Source organism: Equus asinus, chromosome 22 (genome assembly GCF_041296235.1).
Source record: "Equus asinus isolate D_3611 breed Donkey chromosome 22, EquAss-T2T_v2, whole genome shotgun sequence".
Taxonomy (NCBI): Eukaryota; Metazoa; Chordata; class Mammalia; order Perissodactyla; family Equidae; genus Equus; species Equus asinus.
The window spans coordinates 18,552,210-18,570,293 of NC_091811.1; the positions used below are offsets into that span (position 1 = coordinate 18,552,210).

At 56.5% G+C, this 18,084-nt stretch overlaps 1 protein-coding gene across 3 annotated transcripts; it reads left to right on the forward strand.

Moving 5' to 3' along the window:
• Nucleotides 1-177: 177 nt before the first annotated feature.
• Nucleotides 178-16,134, forward strand: PTPN6 (protein tyrosine phosphatase non-receptor type 6). 3 transcript variants are annotated; one of them, XM_070494844.1, is made up of 17 exons: nucleotides 228-556; nucleotides 5,968-6,206; nucleotides 6,298-6,420; nucleotides 6,643-6,837; nucleotides 9,432-9,621; nucleotides 9,784-9,900; nucleotides 10,005-10,118; nucleotides 10,280-10,376; nucleotides 10,778-10,857; nucleotides 11,022-11,171; nucleotides 12,284-12,415; nucleotides 12,536-12,690; nucleotides 14,728-14,795; nucleotides 14,894-15,045; nucleotides 15,144-15,235; nucleotides 15,631-15,762; nucleotides 15,940-16,134. In XM_070494844.1, exons 2-16 carry the CDS (start codon nucleotides 6,199-6,201, stop codon nucleotides 15,743-15,745), a joined length of 1,788 nt encoding a protein of 595 aa, XP_070350945.1. In that variant the 5' UTR covers nucleotides 228-556; nucleotides 5,968-6,198; the 3' UTR covers nucleotides 15,746-15,762; nucleotides 15,940-16,134. The 3 variants fall into 3 exon arrangements, with proteins under 3 accessions (XP_014722014.1, XP_070350945.1, XP_070350944.1); XM_070494843.1 differs by having other exon boundaries at nucleotides 237-556; nucleotides 5,605-6,206; XM_014866528.3 differs by lacking the exon at nucleotides 5,968-6,206 and having other exon boundaries at nucleotides 178-556.
• Nucleotides 16,135-18,084: the final 1,950 nt, after the last annotated feature.

An 18,084-nucleotide genomic window follows, 5' to 3' on the forward strand; every position in this document is an offset into this window, starting at 1 on the left:
AGTGGGAGGATGGGCCAGCCCCTCAGCACCCTAGGTGGGTGTGTCTACACAGGCGGCACCTCCTCTGAGGAGTGGGGCTTCCCGGCTTTTCCTGAGGCCCATTGGCTTCTGTGCACCAAGAGACTCCCCATTGGTTGGTGTTCCCTTGGCCAGGGTTACTTCCTAGTCCTTGCACCCGCCCGCCCGCCCGCCCTCGGTCAGCTTGAGTGCCAGGTGGAGCTCCAGGTGGCTCCTCCCATCCCAAGGGAGGGAGGCCTAGGACAGGCAAGCAGGCCCTGGACTCCGATCGGGCTGGAGGGAGAAGCAGGCTGCTGTGGGCGGTGTGGGGCCAGTCCCGCCCCACCTGTCCCTTTTCCGGGGAGCATTAGTCCAGGGGCTTGACCCTGCAGTGCCGTTGGCCTAGCGGGCAGCATCGTGGAGGAAGTGGCTGAATTCTGAGCGTTCTTCCTCACCTGGTTGGGGCCACTGTGCACAGCTGTGCCCCTGGCTTTGCCCCGCCCCTTGTGGCCCTCTGCCTTCGACTCCCCCATCCCTCTGGGGAGATGCTGTCCTGTGGGTAAGTCCCCTGCTCCACCTGGGTGCTACCGTCTCCTGTTACTTTGGGAGGAGGGGTAGGGTTCATGCTCACTCCTAACAGGTGTGAGACGATGAGTGCAGTCTGCGGCTGCCCCCTGCCCTGGGTCGGCTTCCTGTCCTACTGCTGCTTCCCCCAAGATGAGAGGACCCCAGGCTCTTGCCTCTCTGTCCTGCTCCCCCCTTTGCAATAGGACTTTCCCCTGTCAAATGTGTATTTATTCTCACCATTGCATTGCTCCCTCTGGCCTCTGGACCCTGCCTCTGCCGTCTGCTTAGGACCTGACCCCTGGGTAACTCACATCACCTGAAACATGGTGTCTGAAGTGCAAACCTGAGAAAGCTCCCTGTTCCCACCCAACTTCCCAACATCTGGCCTCTGTTCCACTTTCTCTCAGCTTCCCTTCCCTTCCCCTCCCCTGCATCATTCATTCAACACATACACACTGAGCGTCTGTTATAGGCCGGGTACCTTCTAAGGTGCTGACAATGCTGTTGCAAACAAGATGGGCATGGTTCTTGCTTTCACGGAGCTTCATTCCAGTGACAGTGACGGACTACACAAAGAACCCAATCAATAAATTCTCAGAAGCGTTACACAGAAAACAAAACAGTTTCATGTGCTAGCAAGTGACAGGGTGCCACTGGCATCACTTGCTGGAGGGGTCAGGGAGGGGTTTCCTGAGGAGGTGGTGCGTGAGCTGAGACCTGGATGATGAGAAAGAGCCAGCCATGTGGTAATGAGAGTCAAGCCCCTGGTCAGAGGGAATGGCGAGTGCAAAGGCCCTGTGGTGGGAACAAATGAGACAAGGACAGTGCCTGCTGCAGAGTAAACCAGTGGAGAGGGAGCAGGGCCAGGCAGGTTAAGCCTTGTTGCAGTTTGGATCTTATAGTGAAGACCCTCTTGGGGTGTTGGTGTTTGTGGGTTGGTCCTCTCAAGTCCTGCTGGGTCTTACTTCTCACACTCAAGTCTGCCCTTCCGCTTTCCACCGCCTCCCCCAGGGCACACATCACAGTTAGCCCTGTGACAGGGCTCTATTTGAGTCTTCTGGCCCTCATCCTTCCCACACTCCTGCCACAGCTGTTTTCCTACCAGGTGGCTGGCGAGGCTTCTCCTGGTGCAGAATCCTTCCTTGGTTCTTCAGCCTGGCCTCGTAAGACCCTCTGCAGCAGGTCCAGCCTCTCTGAGCTGCTCCAGCCACTCTGCTCTGCTCACACCCTAGCACGGTTCACGTGGACCCTGTGCCTGCCAGCTCGGTGCCTTTGCAGAGGCTGCCTCTGCAGGAACACTGGCCCCTCCGCTCCACTGTGGGCTGTGCGGTGCCCCCCCGACCAAGCCTCCGGCAGTGTGGTTGGTGTGGCGGAGATGGCAATAGTCTCTGGCGTCAGACAGCCTTGGTTTGTCCACCTTCCCACTCACTTGTGACCTTGTGCAAGTTCCTTAACTTCTCTGAGTCTTAGTTTTTGTTTCTAAAATTGGGGTAAATAAGTCCGACTAAATAGGGTTGGCATGTGGATTAATAATGTAAGGTAAAAGCTGCTGGCATAAAACCCTACTACATATTAGCTTTTTACATCAGTGTTTGGGAAATACTGTTAAGTGCATTTATCCGGTGGGAACACTGAGGCTAGGAAAGTTCATAACTTTCTAGAGATTATTTCACTTTGCTCTTGCAGACCACCTGTCTTTCTGCATCACTGTCCATCTCAGTCTCAACCCTACTTCCCAAGTGAATAATTTTCTCTCCTGAGTTATTAGGTACTTCTTTTGTAACTCTTGGCCTCCTTGAGCCCGTTTTCCTCCCTTGAAAAAAATGGGAAAAATAATTCCCACATCACAGGGGTGTCTGAGGCCCAGATGGGGTTGTGCGCGTTCAAGTGTTCTGCAAACCCCACTTCTGCCGGGGTAGGGAGGTGGTTGTGATTTATTTTCCTGCCAAGGACAGCAGAGGCTGTACATCTTATCCTAGTGTCTGTCTGTCTGTCTTCTGGCCTGACATCTTGGCTTCAGAGAAATTTCTGCCTCTTCCGTGGGTCAGGACTTTCTGGGTGCCTGGTTAGTTTCTTCCCACCAAGTGGGTTTAAACCCCGGAAGGAGAGTGCAGCGGTGTTTAGTGCCGAGCGCAGGCCTGCAGCTTCATGTGTGGTCAGGATGGTGTGAACATGTGTGGGTGTTTGCACCGGACCAGGTATGTGTGTAGATGGGGATGGATGATGAGGTGCATGTGGTGGGACCATGTGCGTAAGTGGATGCTTGTGTGTGTGTGTATACTCATCTGTAGGTGACAAGCAGGGTGTGCAAGTGTAGGGCCAGGAGGCTGGACTTGTGACCACATGTGTGAATGGGTATTAATGAGCTTGTTTATTGGACACATACTCTGGGAGAAACATTTGCTCAGCTTTGAACATTTGGAGGCGAGTAAGACCGGCAGTGGCCGGCCCTGCAGCGGGGCTGATGGTGTAGACGCTGTGCCTGCCCTTGCTGTGAGTTGCTCTTGGTCCTTCAGGGTGGCCGTCCGAGACTGCAGGGGTGGTCAGTGTTAGACCGTGCAAAAAACAGAGCAAGCAAGTTCCCCAGGGCACCAGAAAGGGGGGTGAGGGAATATGCTCTTTTTAGGGGGGAAAATTGTTGTTTGATGTTTCAAAAAAGGATACAGTAGACATCACAGGAAAAAGAGACTTCTGTTGGGCTTTAGCACTTTGTTATTTTTTCTCCTCATTTTTTTTTTTTGTGGAGGAAGATTAGCCCTGAGCTAACTGCTGCCGATTCTCCTCTTTTCGCTGAGGAAGACTGGCCCTGAGCTAACATCCGTGCCCATCTTTCTCTACTTTCTATGTGGGACGCCTGCCACAGCATGGTGTGCCAAACGGTGCCATGTCCGCACCCGGGATCCGAACCAAATGTGCGCACTTAACCGCTGCGCCGCTGGGCCTGCCCCATTTCTCCTCATTTTTAATTGAGGTATAGCATACATAAGGTGCATGAATATTAAGCATACAGCCCGAGGAACGTCCTATTTATACACACTCGTGCATACACTGCCAAGATCAAGATGTAGAGCGGTCCCCGGACACCATGTCTTCTCAGAGAAGGGAAACAATAGAAAGAATAAACAAATGAGACTTCATCAGACTAAAGAGCTTCTTCAAGGCAAATGAAAACAGGATTGAAACAAAAAAACAACCCACTAACTGGGAAAAAATATTTGCAAGTCATATATTTGACAAAGGCTTAATATCCATAATATATAAAGAACTCACACAACTCAACAACAAAAAAATCAAACAACCCGATCAGAAAATGGGCAGGAGACATGAACAGACATTTCTGCAAAGAAGATATACGGATGGCCAATAGGCACATGAAAAGATGTTTATCATAGCTGATCATCAGGGAAATGCAAATCAAAACTACACTAAGATATCACCTTACACCCATTAGAATGGCAAAAATATCTAAAACTAATAGTAACAAATGTTGGAGAGGTTGTGGAGAAAAAGGAACCCTCATGCACTGCTGGTGAGAATGCAAACTGGTGCAGCCACTATGGAAAACAGTATGGAGATTCTTCAAAAAATTAAAAATAGAAATACCTTATGATCCAGCCATTCCACTGCTGGGTATCTATCCAAAGAGCTTGAAGTCAGCAATTCCAAAAGTCCCATGCACCCCAATGTTCATTGCAGCATTATTTACAATAGCCAAGATGTGGAAGCAACTTAAGTGCCCATCAACTGATGATTGGATAAAGATGTGGTAGATATACACAACGAAATACTACTCAGCCGTAAAACAGAACAAAGTCATCCCATTTGCAGCAACATGGATGGACCTTGAGGGAATTATGTTAAGTGAAATAAGCCAGCTAGAGAAGGACAATCTCTGTATGACTCCACTCATATGAGGAGTTTAAACATGTGGACAAGAGAACAGATTAGTGGCTACCAGGGGAAAGCGGGGGTGGGGGTGGGCACAAAGGGTGAAGGGGTGCACCTACAACATGACTGACAAACATTAATGTACAACTGAAATTTCACAAGATTGTAACCTATCAATAACTCAATAAAAAAAAAAGATGTAGAGCAGTCCCAACGCCCCAGAAGTTTCCCAGAAATTGCCGTCTCCCAGTCAGTTTATTAACTTTTATAAAGGTAATCATGCTCGTGCTACAACATTCACAAAGGCATGAGGGAGAAGTAAACATCCCTCCCAGCCCTCTCCTCCGGCCCCCCCACCCCTGCCTCCCTTCTAGGCGAAGCTCCTAATGGGAGTTTCTTATGAACCCTTGCTTGGGCTTCTCTATTCTTGTTTTGGCTTGGCGGTGTTTGTGCTGTATTTGGAATGACACACAGGCAGCATCATAAGCTTTTAGTGTTTAGGGCCTCTCAAGGTCAACCAGCCCTGAGAATATCAGCCATGGCAGAGACCTTGGCCCCCAGCCTCTCCCAGGAGCCAGGCCCCTGGTCATCCCTGAGCTCTGGCTGACTCACACCAGACCCACTCGGCAAGAACCTACAGGTCAGGCACAGGTGGGCCAACCCCAGGGCGGGGGCTGGCGGCTCCACCCTCATCTGCTCCCCCTCCCATTCTGTTCTTTGGTTCCGACTAACTACATGGTTAGGGCAGGGTGCAGCAAGGCCCTAGGGACAAGAAGTAGAAAAGTGCGCCTTTGACAGGGCTGTGCAGGGGTCACGTCCAGCCCTCCGTCCTAGTGGCACCTCTTCAGACGTGTGTGTCAGCAGAGGCGAGGGCGCCGCTTCCTTTGCCAGCATGTGCGCGGCCTTGGCTATTAGGATTCTTCCCGTCCCATTGCAGCCCCAGTGGCCCAGGAGTCGCCCAACCTCTGTCCTCGAAGCCCCGAGGGCTGGCATGTGGTCGCTAAAATCACGGGCTTCCGAACCAGACCATCCGGGTTTGCATTCCTGCACTGCCACTTACTGACTGGGTGACCTCGGGCAACTTCCCTACCCTCCATGAGCCTCAGGTTCCTTGTCTGTGAAATGAGGATAAAGACAGCACTTGCTCCACAGGGCTGTTTGAGGAACAAATCAGACAAGGCACGTAAACGACCTTATGCCTGTGTGACTCCATCAAATGACAGTCGTCACCCCCATTATTATTAGCTTGGACCAGGGAAGGCTGTGTGGAAGCAGCTACAGGAGGAGGAAGAGGCGACATGTGACTGTGTGGGTTCACGTGTGTGAAGCGTGAGGGTGCTCCTCGTCTGGAGGGTGCAAGGCACAAGTGTGGCCTTATTTCGTGTGTTGTCACATTTGCGGAGGGTCATGCTCCTGAAGCCTTTGGCGGTGGGCAGGTGTGTGGAAAGTGCACCCCGTCCCCACCCCCACTGCCATCCCTCTCTGCTTCTCTTCGCTCTGCTCTAAAACGAGAAGTACAAGTGAGTTCCCCCAAGGGGTCGGCCGCGCCCCTTCCTGTCCCCGCCCTGCCGGGTGCCCCAGGCCAGTGGAGTGGCAGCCCCAGAACCAGGACCGCCGGGTGGTGAGGCGGCCTGGGAGCTGAGAGCTGAGAGCTGTGCTGGAGGCTCAGCCCTAGAGTTCGCCACCACCCGGACCCGCTGGTACCACCTCGTTCCCTGTACCCCTTCCTCTCGTGGAGCCCCCAGGATGGTGAGGTAAGGGCCTGGGACCCACGGTAGGCAGGAGACAAGGGTGTCCTGGGGCCCGCGGGCCCTCTCCTTACTACCCTCCCGGCCGGCCTCCCAGGTGGTTTCACCGAGACCTCAGTGGGCTGGATGCAGAGACCCTGCTCAAGGGCCGAGGTGTGCACGGGAGCTTCCTGGCTCGGCCCAGCCGCAAGAACCAGGGCGACTTCTCCCTCTCCGTCAGGTAGGTGGCCTCCAACTCCTGCCAGGGCCAGTATTTTGGCAGCTCATCTCCGGTTCCCTCATGGCAGTGCCAACTTCCCGGCCCCAGTCCCAGCATGTCCCCTGCCCGTGTCTGCGTCCACCCCATCCCTGTGTGTGCCCATACTCAGGACCTCGGCCCATCCCCCACCCATCCCCACCCCCACTCCTGCACCCACTGGCCTCACCGCCTGGTGCCCTGCAGGGTAGGGGATCAGGTGACCCATATTCGGATCCAGAACTCAGGGGATTTCTACGACCTGTATGGAGGGGAGAAGTTTGCAACGCTGACAGAGCTGGTGGAGTACTACACGCAGCAGCAGGGCGTCCTGCAGGACCGTGATGGCACCATCATCCACCTCAAGTACCCGCTTAACTGCTCTGACCCCACCAGTGAGAGGTGAGGACCTTCACACCCTGGCCCCCACCACGCAGAGATGGGCTGGCCTGCACCCTGCACTGTCCGTGCTTTCTCATCCCCGCTCCTTTCCAGGGCTATGCGGGTCTCTTTCCTCCATGTGACCCTGGGGCCTGTGTCTCAGGGGACTAACCTCCCATCCCTTTCCATCAACCCCTGAGGAAGCAAGAGAAGGTCACCTTGGCCTTCTCCAGGGTTCCTATCAGCTGGCAACCCAGGCCCTGCTAGTGACTGTGTCTGATAGCAGCCCAGCTCTGTTGTTAGAAAGCTCTTCTTCCTTCTATGGAACTGAGTCTGCCTTCCTATAACTATTCCCTGCTCGAGTACAGGTTAATACAGAGAGGCTGGTGTGGAGGAGGAACAGAGGGAATAACATTGACGAGAACACTTTATGCCTTATCTCAGCAACCCAGTGAGGATGGTCTGCCCTTTGGGGCTGGGTAGAGCCTGACCTGTCCCTGAACTAGAACACGGATCATTGAAAACTGTGCGATGTGGTCGCATGTGTAAGGGGCCCAGTATCCGGGCGCAGGGTAATACTCAAAACATTTCCCCTCCTGTCTCTTTGGCTCCAAAGATATGGTCCCCAGAACTGGGCTGGCTACTCTCCATGTGGTCTCCTTAAAGCCTGGGCGGGGGGTGGGGAGCCCCAAACATTCAGCTTTCAGGGTGGCATCTCAATGACAGCTCTAGTTAAGGTGAAGGGCGGCTGAATAACTCCAGGGCCTTTTTCCACACTCCTGGGGCCAAGCCAGCTTGCTCTTGTCCTGAATTAGTGTCTTGATTGTTGAAATGATTCTGAACCAGATTCTGTCTGTTTTCCGTCTTTCTGAGGTGCATTCCTCCCAACTTGCCTCAATACTTTTGTTCAAGCCAAGATTAAAACTTAGAACTGGGTGAGGCTGAGGTAGAAGCTGTGTGGCCACCACTGGAGACCTCTTTCCAGCCAACATGAAGCCACTGATCCACTTCCTTTGAAGCACCTCTTGTAGGAGCGAAGCCCAGGCTTGATGGCTCTGCTCATGGTGTCCTTTCTTAGTGCTTTCTTGCCCTTTCCCTCTGCCCACCTGCGCACTCAGGGCTTTGCGACCCAGACCCTCTCGATCGCCTGGCGTCCTCTCTCCCTCCTTTCCTGCAGCTGAATCTGCTCTGCTGGAGGGTGATGGGTTGACTGAGACCATAGAGAAGCAGTAGGCTGTGGATGGAGGAGAATAGGGAAGGAGGAGCCGAGCAGAGCCCCTGGGGAGCAGCCTGAGGCCTGGTTCAAATTGCTTGGAAGAGCAGGAGAAGAGCAGAGCTGGGGGTCAAGGAGAGAGGGGATGGAGCCCAGGGAAGCTGTCTCTAAGAGGCCTTTCGGTGACCCAGCCAGGACACCTGGGCCCCCCCCCTGGGCCGCCCCCCTCTCCCCCCTTGCCTCCCAGCCAAGGGTGGGTACCTGGAGGCCCTTTCTCCATCCTCCCTTTGTGCTCCCTGCCTGGCTGCTGCCCCTCCTCCCCTGAGGAATTTGCATTTGTCCCCTCAATGGCTAGCTCTCTGCCTGTGGTCAGCCTGACATTTGCATGGAAACTTCCTCATCCTGGGGCCTGGGGGCAGAGGGTTAGCCCCCTCCCCATTGCCCATGGGCCGGGCCTATCCTGAGTGGTGGGAGGGGGTGGCCCAGGGGGCTCCTGGACAGGGCAGGGGACTCTGGAGGTCTTGAGGTCTCTTCTGGGTATGAGTGAGAGGGGGCGGGACAGGCTGGCCCCCTCCCTCCTTCCCCCATCCCTGCGGTTGGAAAATGCCCCCCCTCCCCTGGTCCCTGGGCTGAGGAAACCTCACAACCTCACTTCTCACTCTCTCCCCAGAAGGAGTTTTGTGTTTTTTCCATCACGTGGTTTCCTGTGGGGCTGGGCATTGTGGGGCTACAGTTTCCTCCTGGGAAGGGGGTGTGCTTTGGGGAAAGGTCCTAGTTCTGCTTTCTGCCCCTTGAGCCCCTCTCAGCCCCTCTGAGCCCCTGCCTCCCCTTCAGTGATGTCATCCTGGGTACCCCAGAGCCCCCCAAACCGCTCTTTCTCCAGTGGGGTCGCCTGTCTTCCCTACCACCCTGGGTAGTTCTCCCCAGCAGCCTCCCTGTGACTTCCGTCTTTCCCCAGCTCCATCGCTCTCTGTGGTCTGGCTTCTGTCTGCATTTCTCTTGGTGCTGTTTTCGTTCCTAAGCCTGGCCCTGTCCTTCATGGAGACCTTGGCTTGGTTCTCCCCTCTAGGCATTCTTGATATGGTCTGCCTTTCTGCCTTTGACGTAACTTTCAGAGGTGGGCCTGGTTACAACTCCCGAGGCCTGCTTCTTATCAGCAAAGGCCTTGGGCCAGCGTGTAATCGCCCAGCCTCAGTTTCCTCATCTGTAAAGGGGGGATAGTACCTACCTCTCAGAGTTCTGTGAGAGGAATGGACCTAAATAGGCTGGTGGACTTGAAAGCATCTGGCGCAGTCCCTGGCACATCGTAGGTACTCAGTTTCCCTGCCCCCGCTGTGAATGTCTCTGCTCAGGGCCTGCCCCTTGGCCAAGGTCTCATGGACCCTGTTGCTGCCTTCTCCAGGTGGTACCACGGGCACATGTCTGGGGGGCAGGCAGAGACACTGCTTCAGGCCAAGGGTGAGCCCTGGACGTTTCTCGTGCGTGAGAGTCTCAGCCAGCCTGGAGATTTTGTGCTGTCTGTGCTCAGTGACCAGCCCAAGGCTGGCCCAGGCTCCCCACTCAGAGTCACCCATATCAAGGTCATGTGCGAGGTAAGGCAGCTGGGCAGTGTTGGGGGGGGGCGTCCTGCTGGGGCTCCCTTCCATGCCCATAGCCTGGGTGCTGGGGAGGGTCAGCCTGGGCTTTGGTCCAAGGCTAGGGGTCCAGGGAGGGAGACTTGTATCCTGTGGGTGGCCTGACTTGGCACTCCTCAGGGTGGACGCTACACAGTGGGTGGCTCGGAGACCTTTGACAGCCTCACGGACCTGGTAGAACATTTCAAGAAGACAGGGATCGAGGAGGCCTCGGGCGCTTTCGTCTACCTGCGGCAGGTGAAGGGTGGGCCTGGGTGCCTCCTTCTTTCCCCTGAGCAACCCCCCAGACACATGAGCTTCTGGGAGCTCAACTTGCTAACCCTTGCCCTCTCCCACCCCAGCCATACTACGCCACGCGGGTGAATGCGGCTGATATCGAGAACCGGGTCTTGGAACTGAACAAGAAGCAGGAGTCTGAGGACACAGCCAAGGCTGGCTTCTGGGAGGAGTTTGAGGTGAGTAATGGGGACCAGCAGGGCGACCAGCATCGGGTCCCAGGCAGACCCCATGCCCTCTCTACCACCCCTTATACTGATCTGTGCCACGTTATCTTCACCCGTGCATGCCCGTCTCCATCTGGGGGCTGGTGCTTCATTTCCCCCCTCTCGCCCCTCAGAGCCTGCAGAAGCAGGAGGTGAAGAACTTACACCAGCGGCTGGAAGGGCAGCGGCCAGAGAACAAGAGCAAGAACCGCTACAAGAACATTCTTCCGTGTAAGTGCCCTACACCCGCAGCCTCCATCCCTCCCCCTTCCCAGGCAGCCTCCATTCACCCAGGAGACTCCATTTCTCCCAGCCAACCACCCCTCCCCACCCCGTCTCGTAGGTCTCTACCCCCAGCTCAGGGGGGCCCACCTCCCCACCCACACAACAGAGCCTCCTCCCTCCGAAAAGCCTCTCCCAGTGGGGCCTCCCCCACCCCAACCCACCCCCTCCTTCCTCGGAGATCCCCGTCCCCTACCCCATACAGACCCCCCACCCCTGCCCACCGGCAGTGCTCTGAGCCTCATGGCTTCTGAGACAAGAATGGCTTGTGGGCTCAGGAAGGGTCTGAGCCAGGGCTGGTGACTTCCCGGCTGACCCAGGCCCTTCTTGCTTCCTCTGCCCACTCCCAGTCGACCACAGCCGAGTGATCCTTCAGGGACGTGACAGTAACATCCCTGGGTCAGACTACATCAATGCCAACTACGTCAAGGTCAGTGGCGCCCACCAGTCACATGGAGGAGAGGCTGGGACCCAGGGATTCCCCATCTCAGGGGGGTATCGGGTCTACCTGATGACTTGGAGGGGGTGTGCAGGGCGTGTCTGGGGCTAAGGTGCTCACCGTCCTGGTGTGTGTCTCTCTGCACTTGCATCCAGAACCAGCTGCTAGGCCCTGATGAGAACGCTAAGACCTACATTGCCAGCCAGGGCTGCCTGGAGGCCACGGTCAATGACTTCTGGCAGATGGTCTGGCAGGAGAACACTCGTGTCATCGTCATGACCACCAGAGAGGTGGAGAAAGGCCGGGTAGGGCCCAGCCCCACGCTGCCCCATGATCCCCATATCCCTCCCCAGTACTTGTTGTCCACCACCATTAAAACGAAAAATTTGGACACCAGCACAGAAAGTCACCTCACAGGGCAAGGGTCCAAATCTTGGTGGGAAACTGAGGCACAGAGACGAAGTCTCGGATCCACACTGAGGTTCCCCACCTTGGGCTCTCCTGACCACCAGACCCAGGTTTGAAATGGGCCTCCTTCCTTAAAGCGTGCCGAAGCACACGTTCCTCCTGCCCCTCCCTGCCTGTCCCCATCCAGGCAGCAGCCTGTCCTGTCCTCTCTGCCTCAAAAATCTCTCTGGAGCCTGCCCTCGCCCGCACCCACTGCCCAGCGGGTCTCCCTGCCTGGAGCCTGCCCCTTCTACAGCACCCTCAGCCCTGGGGTCAAAGTGATCCCGGCCAAAGCACACCCTACATCCTCTCTGTAAACCCTTCAGTGCTCCCAGATGCCTTCAGGACAGTCACACTCGAAGACCTGGCACTCAAGGCCTGATGGCTTCCCTGCTACACTCGCTGCCTCCAGCGTGCCAGGCTCTTTCAGGTTTCCCTTCCTCTGCACAAGCTCATTTTCTGCTAGGAAATGACGTCCTCTCTCCCCATTATCTCTGCTTGACAGACTCCTCGCTTTCGAAGACCCAGCTCAAATAAATGCTGCCTACTCTGGGAAGCCTTCTCTGCTTTCTTCCCTAACTGAGAGGGAGAATTAGCCTCTCCTTCCATGTGCCCCTGAGCAGCTTTCTGTCTCCCCGTTCCGTCTCTCTCTCTGAGCTGCTAGAGGCACAGAAGCACAGACTGCATCTGAGGTGTTTGTAACTCTAGCCTGGCTTGCACAGCTTCAGGTCCTATGCGTGCGCCAGCCGATGTTTGTTGAATGAATTCTGAGGTGAAGGGGCTGGTCAGGTCTTACCACTTGGTGGCTGAGCAAAGACCCAGATCCTAAGTCTTTGACTCTCGGCCAGTTCATGCATTCATTCAACAAATGTTGACTGGGCCAGCACCAGGGACTCAGGGCCTACCACAGGCCTAGACGGCTCGAGCTGGATCCTGTGCCTCGTTCCTCACCTCCGCCCTCCCTTTTCAGAACAAATGTGTCCCCTACTGGCCAGAGGTGGGCTCTCAGCGTGTGTATGGACCCTACGCTGTAACCAACTGTGGGGAACACGACACAGCTGAGTACAAACTCCGCACCTTACACGTCTCCCCGCTGGACAATGTGAGTGTCTCCCACCCCTGCCCTACTCCCAGGGCCACTCCTTGGACCTGTTCTCTTGTCTGGTTGGGTAGGATGGGGGATGTGTGGGAGCAGGGGCACTGACCTGTGTTTTCGGCCCAGGGGGACCTGGTTCGGGAGATCTGGCACTACCAGTACCTGAGCTGGCCTGACCATGGGGTCCCCAGCGAGCCTGGGGGTGTCCTCAGCTTCCTGGACCGGATCAACCAACAGCAGGAAAGTCTGCCTCACGCAGGGCCCATCATCGTGCATTGCAGGTGAGAATAATAATAATAATGACATTAGTAGTAATAATAAAAATAGTAGCTGGCAAGTGAATTGCTAAGTGCGGTGCACTGTCATAAGCAATCTGCATATTAACTCGTTTAATGCCCCGGCCCCTCCTCCAGCCTCCTCTGGGTTCCCTGAGGGCTCCAGACCCATGGGTGGAACTTGGCTTGATGGACCCCACTGTTTGATCCTGTGCCTGGGGGGTTCCTTACAGACTTCCCTGGATGTACCGTCTAGTCCAACCCTGCCAAATATGGCTGAGGAAACTGAGGCCTGGCAACTTGTCAGGTCACCAGCAGGTCGGCGGGTGAGCCTGAACTGGTGCTCACAATAGACTTAAGTCCTGGTCACTCCTGTTTTTTCACATGAGCCTTCTCAGCCTGTGTTTCTTCTCAGCCCCCAACACCTTCCGTCTGGGGTCAGTGTGGCTCCCCATCTCTTCTCTTATTCCGTCTGTAACCCTCAGGGGGCTACGCTTCTTCACTGCTGCTCCCTGTCTCTCCCTTCCCAGCCGGTGGCCCTCAACTTGGCCCCAGGGTTGAGTAGGGATGGGTGATGTCCTTAGGAGGGGCACGTGGATCACCAGCTCCACTGGAGACCCTCATGTTCATGATCAGGAGACCCCGTTCCTGCTAAGGTGGGGAGGTGGGGGGTCAGCAAGGAGGAGCAGGGCTCCCATCAAGCCTGAGGGGCAGAGTGCCGCAGATGGGCCCACCCAGCTGGCCCGGCCTAGGTGGATGGGAGGCAGAGGGCTCAGGGTCCCGGACAGAGGCCACTGGTTTCAATTCTAGCTCCTCCACCCCCTGGCTGTGTGATCTTGGACAAATTACTTAATTTCCCTGACCCTCAGATTCCTCATCTGTAAAATCAGGACCTCACAAGGTTGTTGTGAGGACTAAATGAGACCCTATCGCTGTGCCTGGAATACAGTAAACCCACAAGAAGTGGGAGCTGCTCATGGTTCACTAACTTGCATCAGGCGGGAGTGGGGAAATGGGAACCTGCTTTGTCCTCTTCCCTCCATGTGACCCCTGGCTGAGAGGGCCTCAGACTTCCTTCTTCTTCCCACCAGCAACTGTTGGTCCTGGGGCAGGGCTGGGTGGGCTGACTCTGGAGGTGTCCCACGTGCTGTCTCAGGAGTTTGCCTCCAGAGCAGGCCCATTGCTCAGGACGACCCTCCTGCTGTCCTCCCCGCTTCTTGAAATCCCCATGGCCTTTATTTAGACATGACAGGAAGGAAGTGGGTGAGTGGGGGTTATTTTTGACAATCTGGGTTTGAAATTAGACAGCACCACTCAGGGCACTGTCCTGGCAGGCCCAGCCGAGGGGGCGGGACTGGGGTCTCTGTGGGAACTTCTGTTCTGAGGTTCCTCGGGTCTGTTTGCCCCGGGGTGGTGGCAGAGGGTGCAGGAAGAAGGGAGACTTCCTACGGCTACTCCTCCAAGACTCCTGACCTCAGTGCCCCTGCGCCCCGCTGTCTCAAGGGCTGCCCTTTCTCTGCCGTCGGAGTCTGAAGAAAAAGGGAAATGAAGCCGTGCAGCGAGAAGCTCCAAATATAACTCTCAAAGGGCTGGGGGAGCCCTGGCTCAGGCCAAGGGTGTAGGGGAGGACCAGGGGGGCCAGTGTGCCTGTGGAGCAGGCAGGACAGTGGTGGGACTGGGGGTCCTAGATTCTGGGGTGGGGGGCACAGCCACCAGCCAGGAGTCAGGGATCAGGCTGGCAGTGGAGGAGCACGATGCTGGGAAGAAGGAAAACGGTGGACATGTCCGGGGGCACCAGCGTCTTAGCACTCGAGAGCCAGGTCCTTCACCACAAATCTCTTGGCTGAAGTGGCGAACATGAGTGCAGAGTTGGGCAAACTTCTGCCCCTTGCTTGCCTGCCCAGTGACCCTGGGCATGTTATCTCATCTCTCTGGAGCCTCAGTTTCTTTATGCCCTGCCCCATGCTGGAGCTGAGCACTGGGGCTCCCCCTTCCTGGAAAGGTGTGGACTGGGCCTCTGATGGTGCCCCCTTCTCTCCCCAGCGCAGGCATTGGCCGCACAGGCACCATCATTGTCATCGATATGCTCATGGAGAGCATCTCCACCAAGGGTGAGGGTTACTTGTGGGGCATCCAGGGTGGGGGGGTGGGCATTCCCCCGGTGTCCGCCTCTGCCTGGGCCTGAAGTCCTACTGCTGTCCCTGCCCAGGGCTGGATTGTGACATCGACATCCAGAAGACGATCCAGATGGTGCGGGCACAGCGCTCGGGCATGGTGCAGACGGAGGCACAGTACAAGTTCATCTACGTGGCCATTGCCCAGTTCATTGAAACCACCAAGAAGAAGCTGGAGGTCATGCAGGTGTGTGCAGAGCAGGGCCTGACAGGGATGCGGGGAGGCAGGGGGCATCACCTGGTCCTGCTGGGACCACCACTCTCCCATCGCACCTCTGCCCACAGTCCCAGAAGGGCCGAGAGTCAGAGTACGGGAACATCACCTACCCCCCAGCCATGAAGAATGCCCATTCCAAGGCCTCTCGCACCTCCTCCAAGTGAGTGACCCTGCCTCCTGTCTCCCAGTCTGCCCCTTTCTCCTCCCCGCCCGACCCTCCTCTCCAGAGAGGACAAGCGCTGCTGCTGGGGAGGCCTGGGTTCAAGTTCAAACTTGGTTCTTACTCCCTGTGTTCACAAGTATTTCCTGAGTGCCCTCTGCGTGGGGCCTGTGCCGGGTACTGGTGTTCTACTAATGTGTGAGGTGGATCCTCTGCCCCACTAGACAGGAGCTTCCAGTCCAGTGTAAGGACAGTGACCAGGTCTCCTCGCTTTCCTGGCCTCAGTTTGCTCACCTGTGAGATGGGGTGGCCCAGAGGGGGCTGCTGGTGCTGGGTAGTCCTGCACTGCCCCCTGACCTGCACCAACTGCCCACACTTGCCCACCCCACCTGCAGACACAAGGAGGATGTGTACGAGAACGTGCACACTAAGAACAAGAAGGAGGAGAAGGTGAAGAAGCAACGGTCAGCGGACAAGGAGAAGAGCAAGGGTTCCCTCAAAAGGAAGTGAGGGGGGCACTTCCTGAGGTACGGCCTCTGCTCTACCCGGCTTCTCGCTGCCCTGCCCCCATGTCCCCTGGCTCTGGTGCTTGCCCTGGATGGATGGGTGGCTGTAGCCTCACCCTTCCCTTTCCGGCCATCCCAGACCTGCTGCTTCCCCAAGTTCCAGCCACCCCTGACTCTCGAACTCCCCTGTCTCTGCAGCCTCAGCCCTGATCCCTGTGGAGGCCTCCAGTGAATGGATGACCGCAGACTGAACCTAGGAGCCTGCCCCATTCTTTTGTAATTTAAATGACGGTGTCCCCACCTCCCTCTCCCTGACCCTGTATATAGCCCAGCAAGGCCCCAGACGGGGGCCAGGCCCTTCTACTCCTGTAAATAAAGCCCCCAGGAACGCTGTGTGTGGGTCTCTAACTCTGTGTGCCTCGGTGGGAGGGGCGGTGGGCAGGGAGAGGTGCTGTGGGCACGGGAAAGCTCAGCCTGCGCAGTCAGACAGTTGGTTCTGGACTCCGCTGAACATGTTGGGAATATGACCACCCCGGGCTGATTCCTCAGTCTGCTTCCTTTGAAGTGGAGGATGGTCCTCACTGGGTGGTTGTGAAGAGATTGAGATAAGGGATGACGATCACAACTGGCAGCAGTAATTCACTGCGCGCTAACCATGTGCCAGGCACTGTTTAAAGGCTACACGTAGTAATTCAATGTAGGCGACTGTGTCACTCTCATTTTACAGTGGGGGAAACTGAGGCATGGATAAGATTAAATAACTTGCTCCAGGTCACAGGACTGTTGAGCACTGAATCTAAGATTTTAACTCAGACCGCCTGGCTGCAGAACCCACACTCACAGAGATGCAGCAGGGGTCACCCCAGGGGGACACAACCATGCACCCCTGTTGCTGACTTGTAGATCCAAGAGCTAATGAGATGGAAAAGGCCAGGAAGCCCGGGCCCAGCATCGCCAACAGCCCCTCCCCCACCTCAGGTTCCTCAGAGCTCACAGGAGCGCCCTCTCCTCCCTCCACGGGGCAGCTGCTGCCCTTGCGCTCCGGGTCAGAGTTTTACTTTTTGCCCTCCCCTCTGTCTTCACCTGTGGACTACAGCGATTCCTTCTCTGCGTCGTGCTTTCTCTTGATTTAAAATGTTCGTCTCCCGGGAGTTCGGACTGTGAGTCCTGCTCAGGAAGGACTGGCTCCACTGCCGAGTGGGCACAGTCCTGAAGCAACGAGGGCCTGGCCTTCACCATTCAGCATATGCTGTCTTTTTTTTTTTTCAAAGATTTTATTTTTCGTTTTTCTCCCCAAAGCCCCCCCCCAGTGCGTAGTTCGTATATTTTTTCTTTAGTTGTGGGTCCTTCCAGTTGTGGCATGTGGGTTGCTGCCTCAGCATGGCTTGATGAGCAGTACTGGGTCTGTGTCCAGGATCCGAACCCTGGGCTGCCGAAGCTGAGCGTGTGAACTTAACCACTGGGCCACGGGGTCGGCCCCAAGCGTATACTCTCTTTATTGAGTGTCCACTGGGTCGCAGGCACTGGGGCAGTGCTGGGGGCCCCATGGTGAACAAGGCAGTTCCTGTCCTTGTGGGACCTAGGAGACTGGGAGTGGGGACAGACCCAGAAACAGTCCACAAACACAAACTCAGTGCATCAGGTCTAAGGAAGGACGCAAACAAAGGAGAGAGGGAGGGAGGGAGGGAGGAGAGCTTGGATTGGGCACCACAATAGCTCCCTGGAGCCGTCGCCCTCCAAGGGGTGGGAGGGTGGGGCGCTCACCTGTGGGCCTCAGGGCCCCTCTCCCAGCAACAGCTAGAGCTGCACAAAAGAAAGGCAGGTCCCACCCCCTCTAACCGCCCTTGGGCTAAGTGCCCAAGGCACTGAGGTGGGTCCCTGGCGGCTCTGCCTGGGCCCTGGAGCAGAGGTCGGAGCAGAGCACGGGGGCCTCTCCCTGCAGCGCCATGCGAGGGCTGAGGGGGAGCAGCTCAGGCTTCAACTGGCCAGGTCAGTGCTGATGCTCCTGGCCAGCTTGGGCCTCTCAGCAGGGGAACACCCCAACACGGGCTGAGGACGGGGAGGCGCCCTGCTGGGACCTGCCTGCCCTCCACAGACAGGATGCCCAGCACAGGCCGGGCATGGGCGGAGGCACAACCCAATCCCTGCCGAGCTGACCCCTCGCTGACCGCGGGGATCTCTGGGCCTCCAGCTCTACCATGGGCAGGGTCAGAAGCCTCAGAGGAATGGGCTAGCTGGGGGCAGGAGTGGCTGTGGGGAGAGGCCAAGGAGGAAGGCAACAGGGACCCAAGACAGCCTCTCCCTTTGTCCCTCTGGAGACCACGCTCCCTAGTCTTGGCCTGG

Excerpts from the sequence above, each read along its gene's own strand:
- PTPN6 (XM_014866528.3), top strand. Across the intron at positions 10,858-11,021 it reads TCAATGCCAACTACGTCAAG|AACCAGCTGCTAGGCCCTGA; the intron begins GTCAGTGGCGCC and ends ACTTGCATCCAG. Across the intron at positions 15,236-15,630 it reads GCCTCTCGCACCTCCTCCAA|ACACAAGGAGGATGTGTACG; the intron begins GTGAGTGACCCT and ends CCCCACCTGCAG.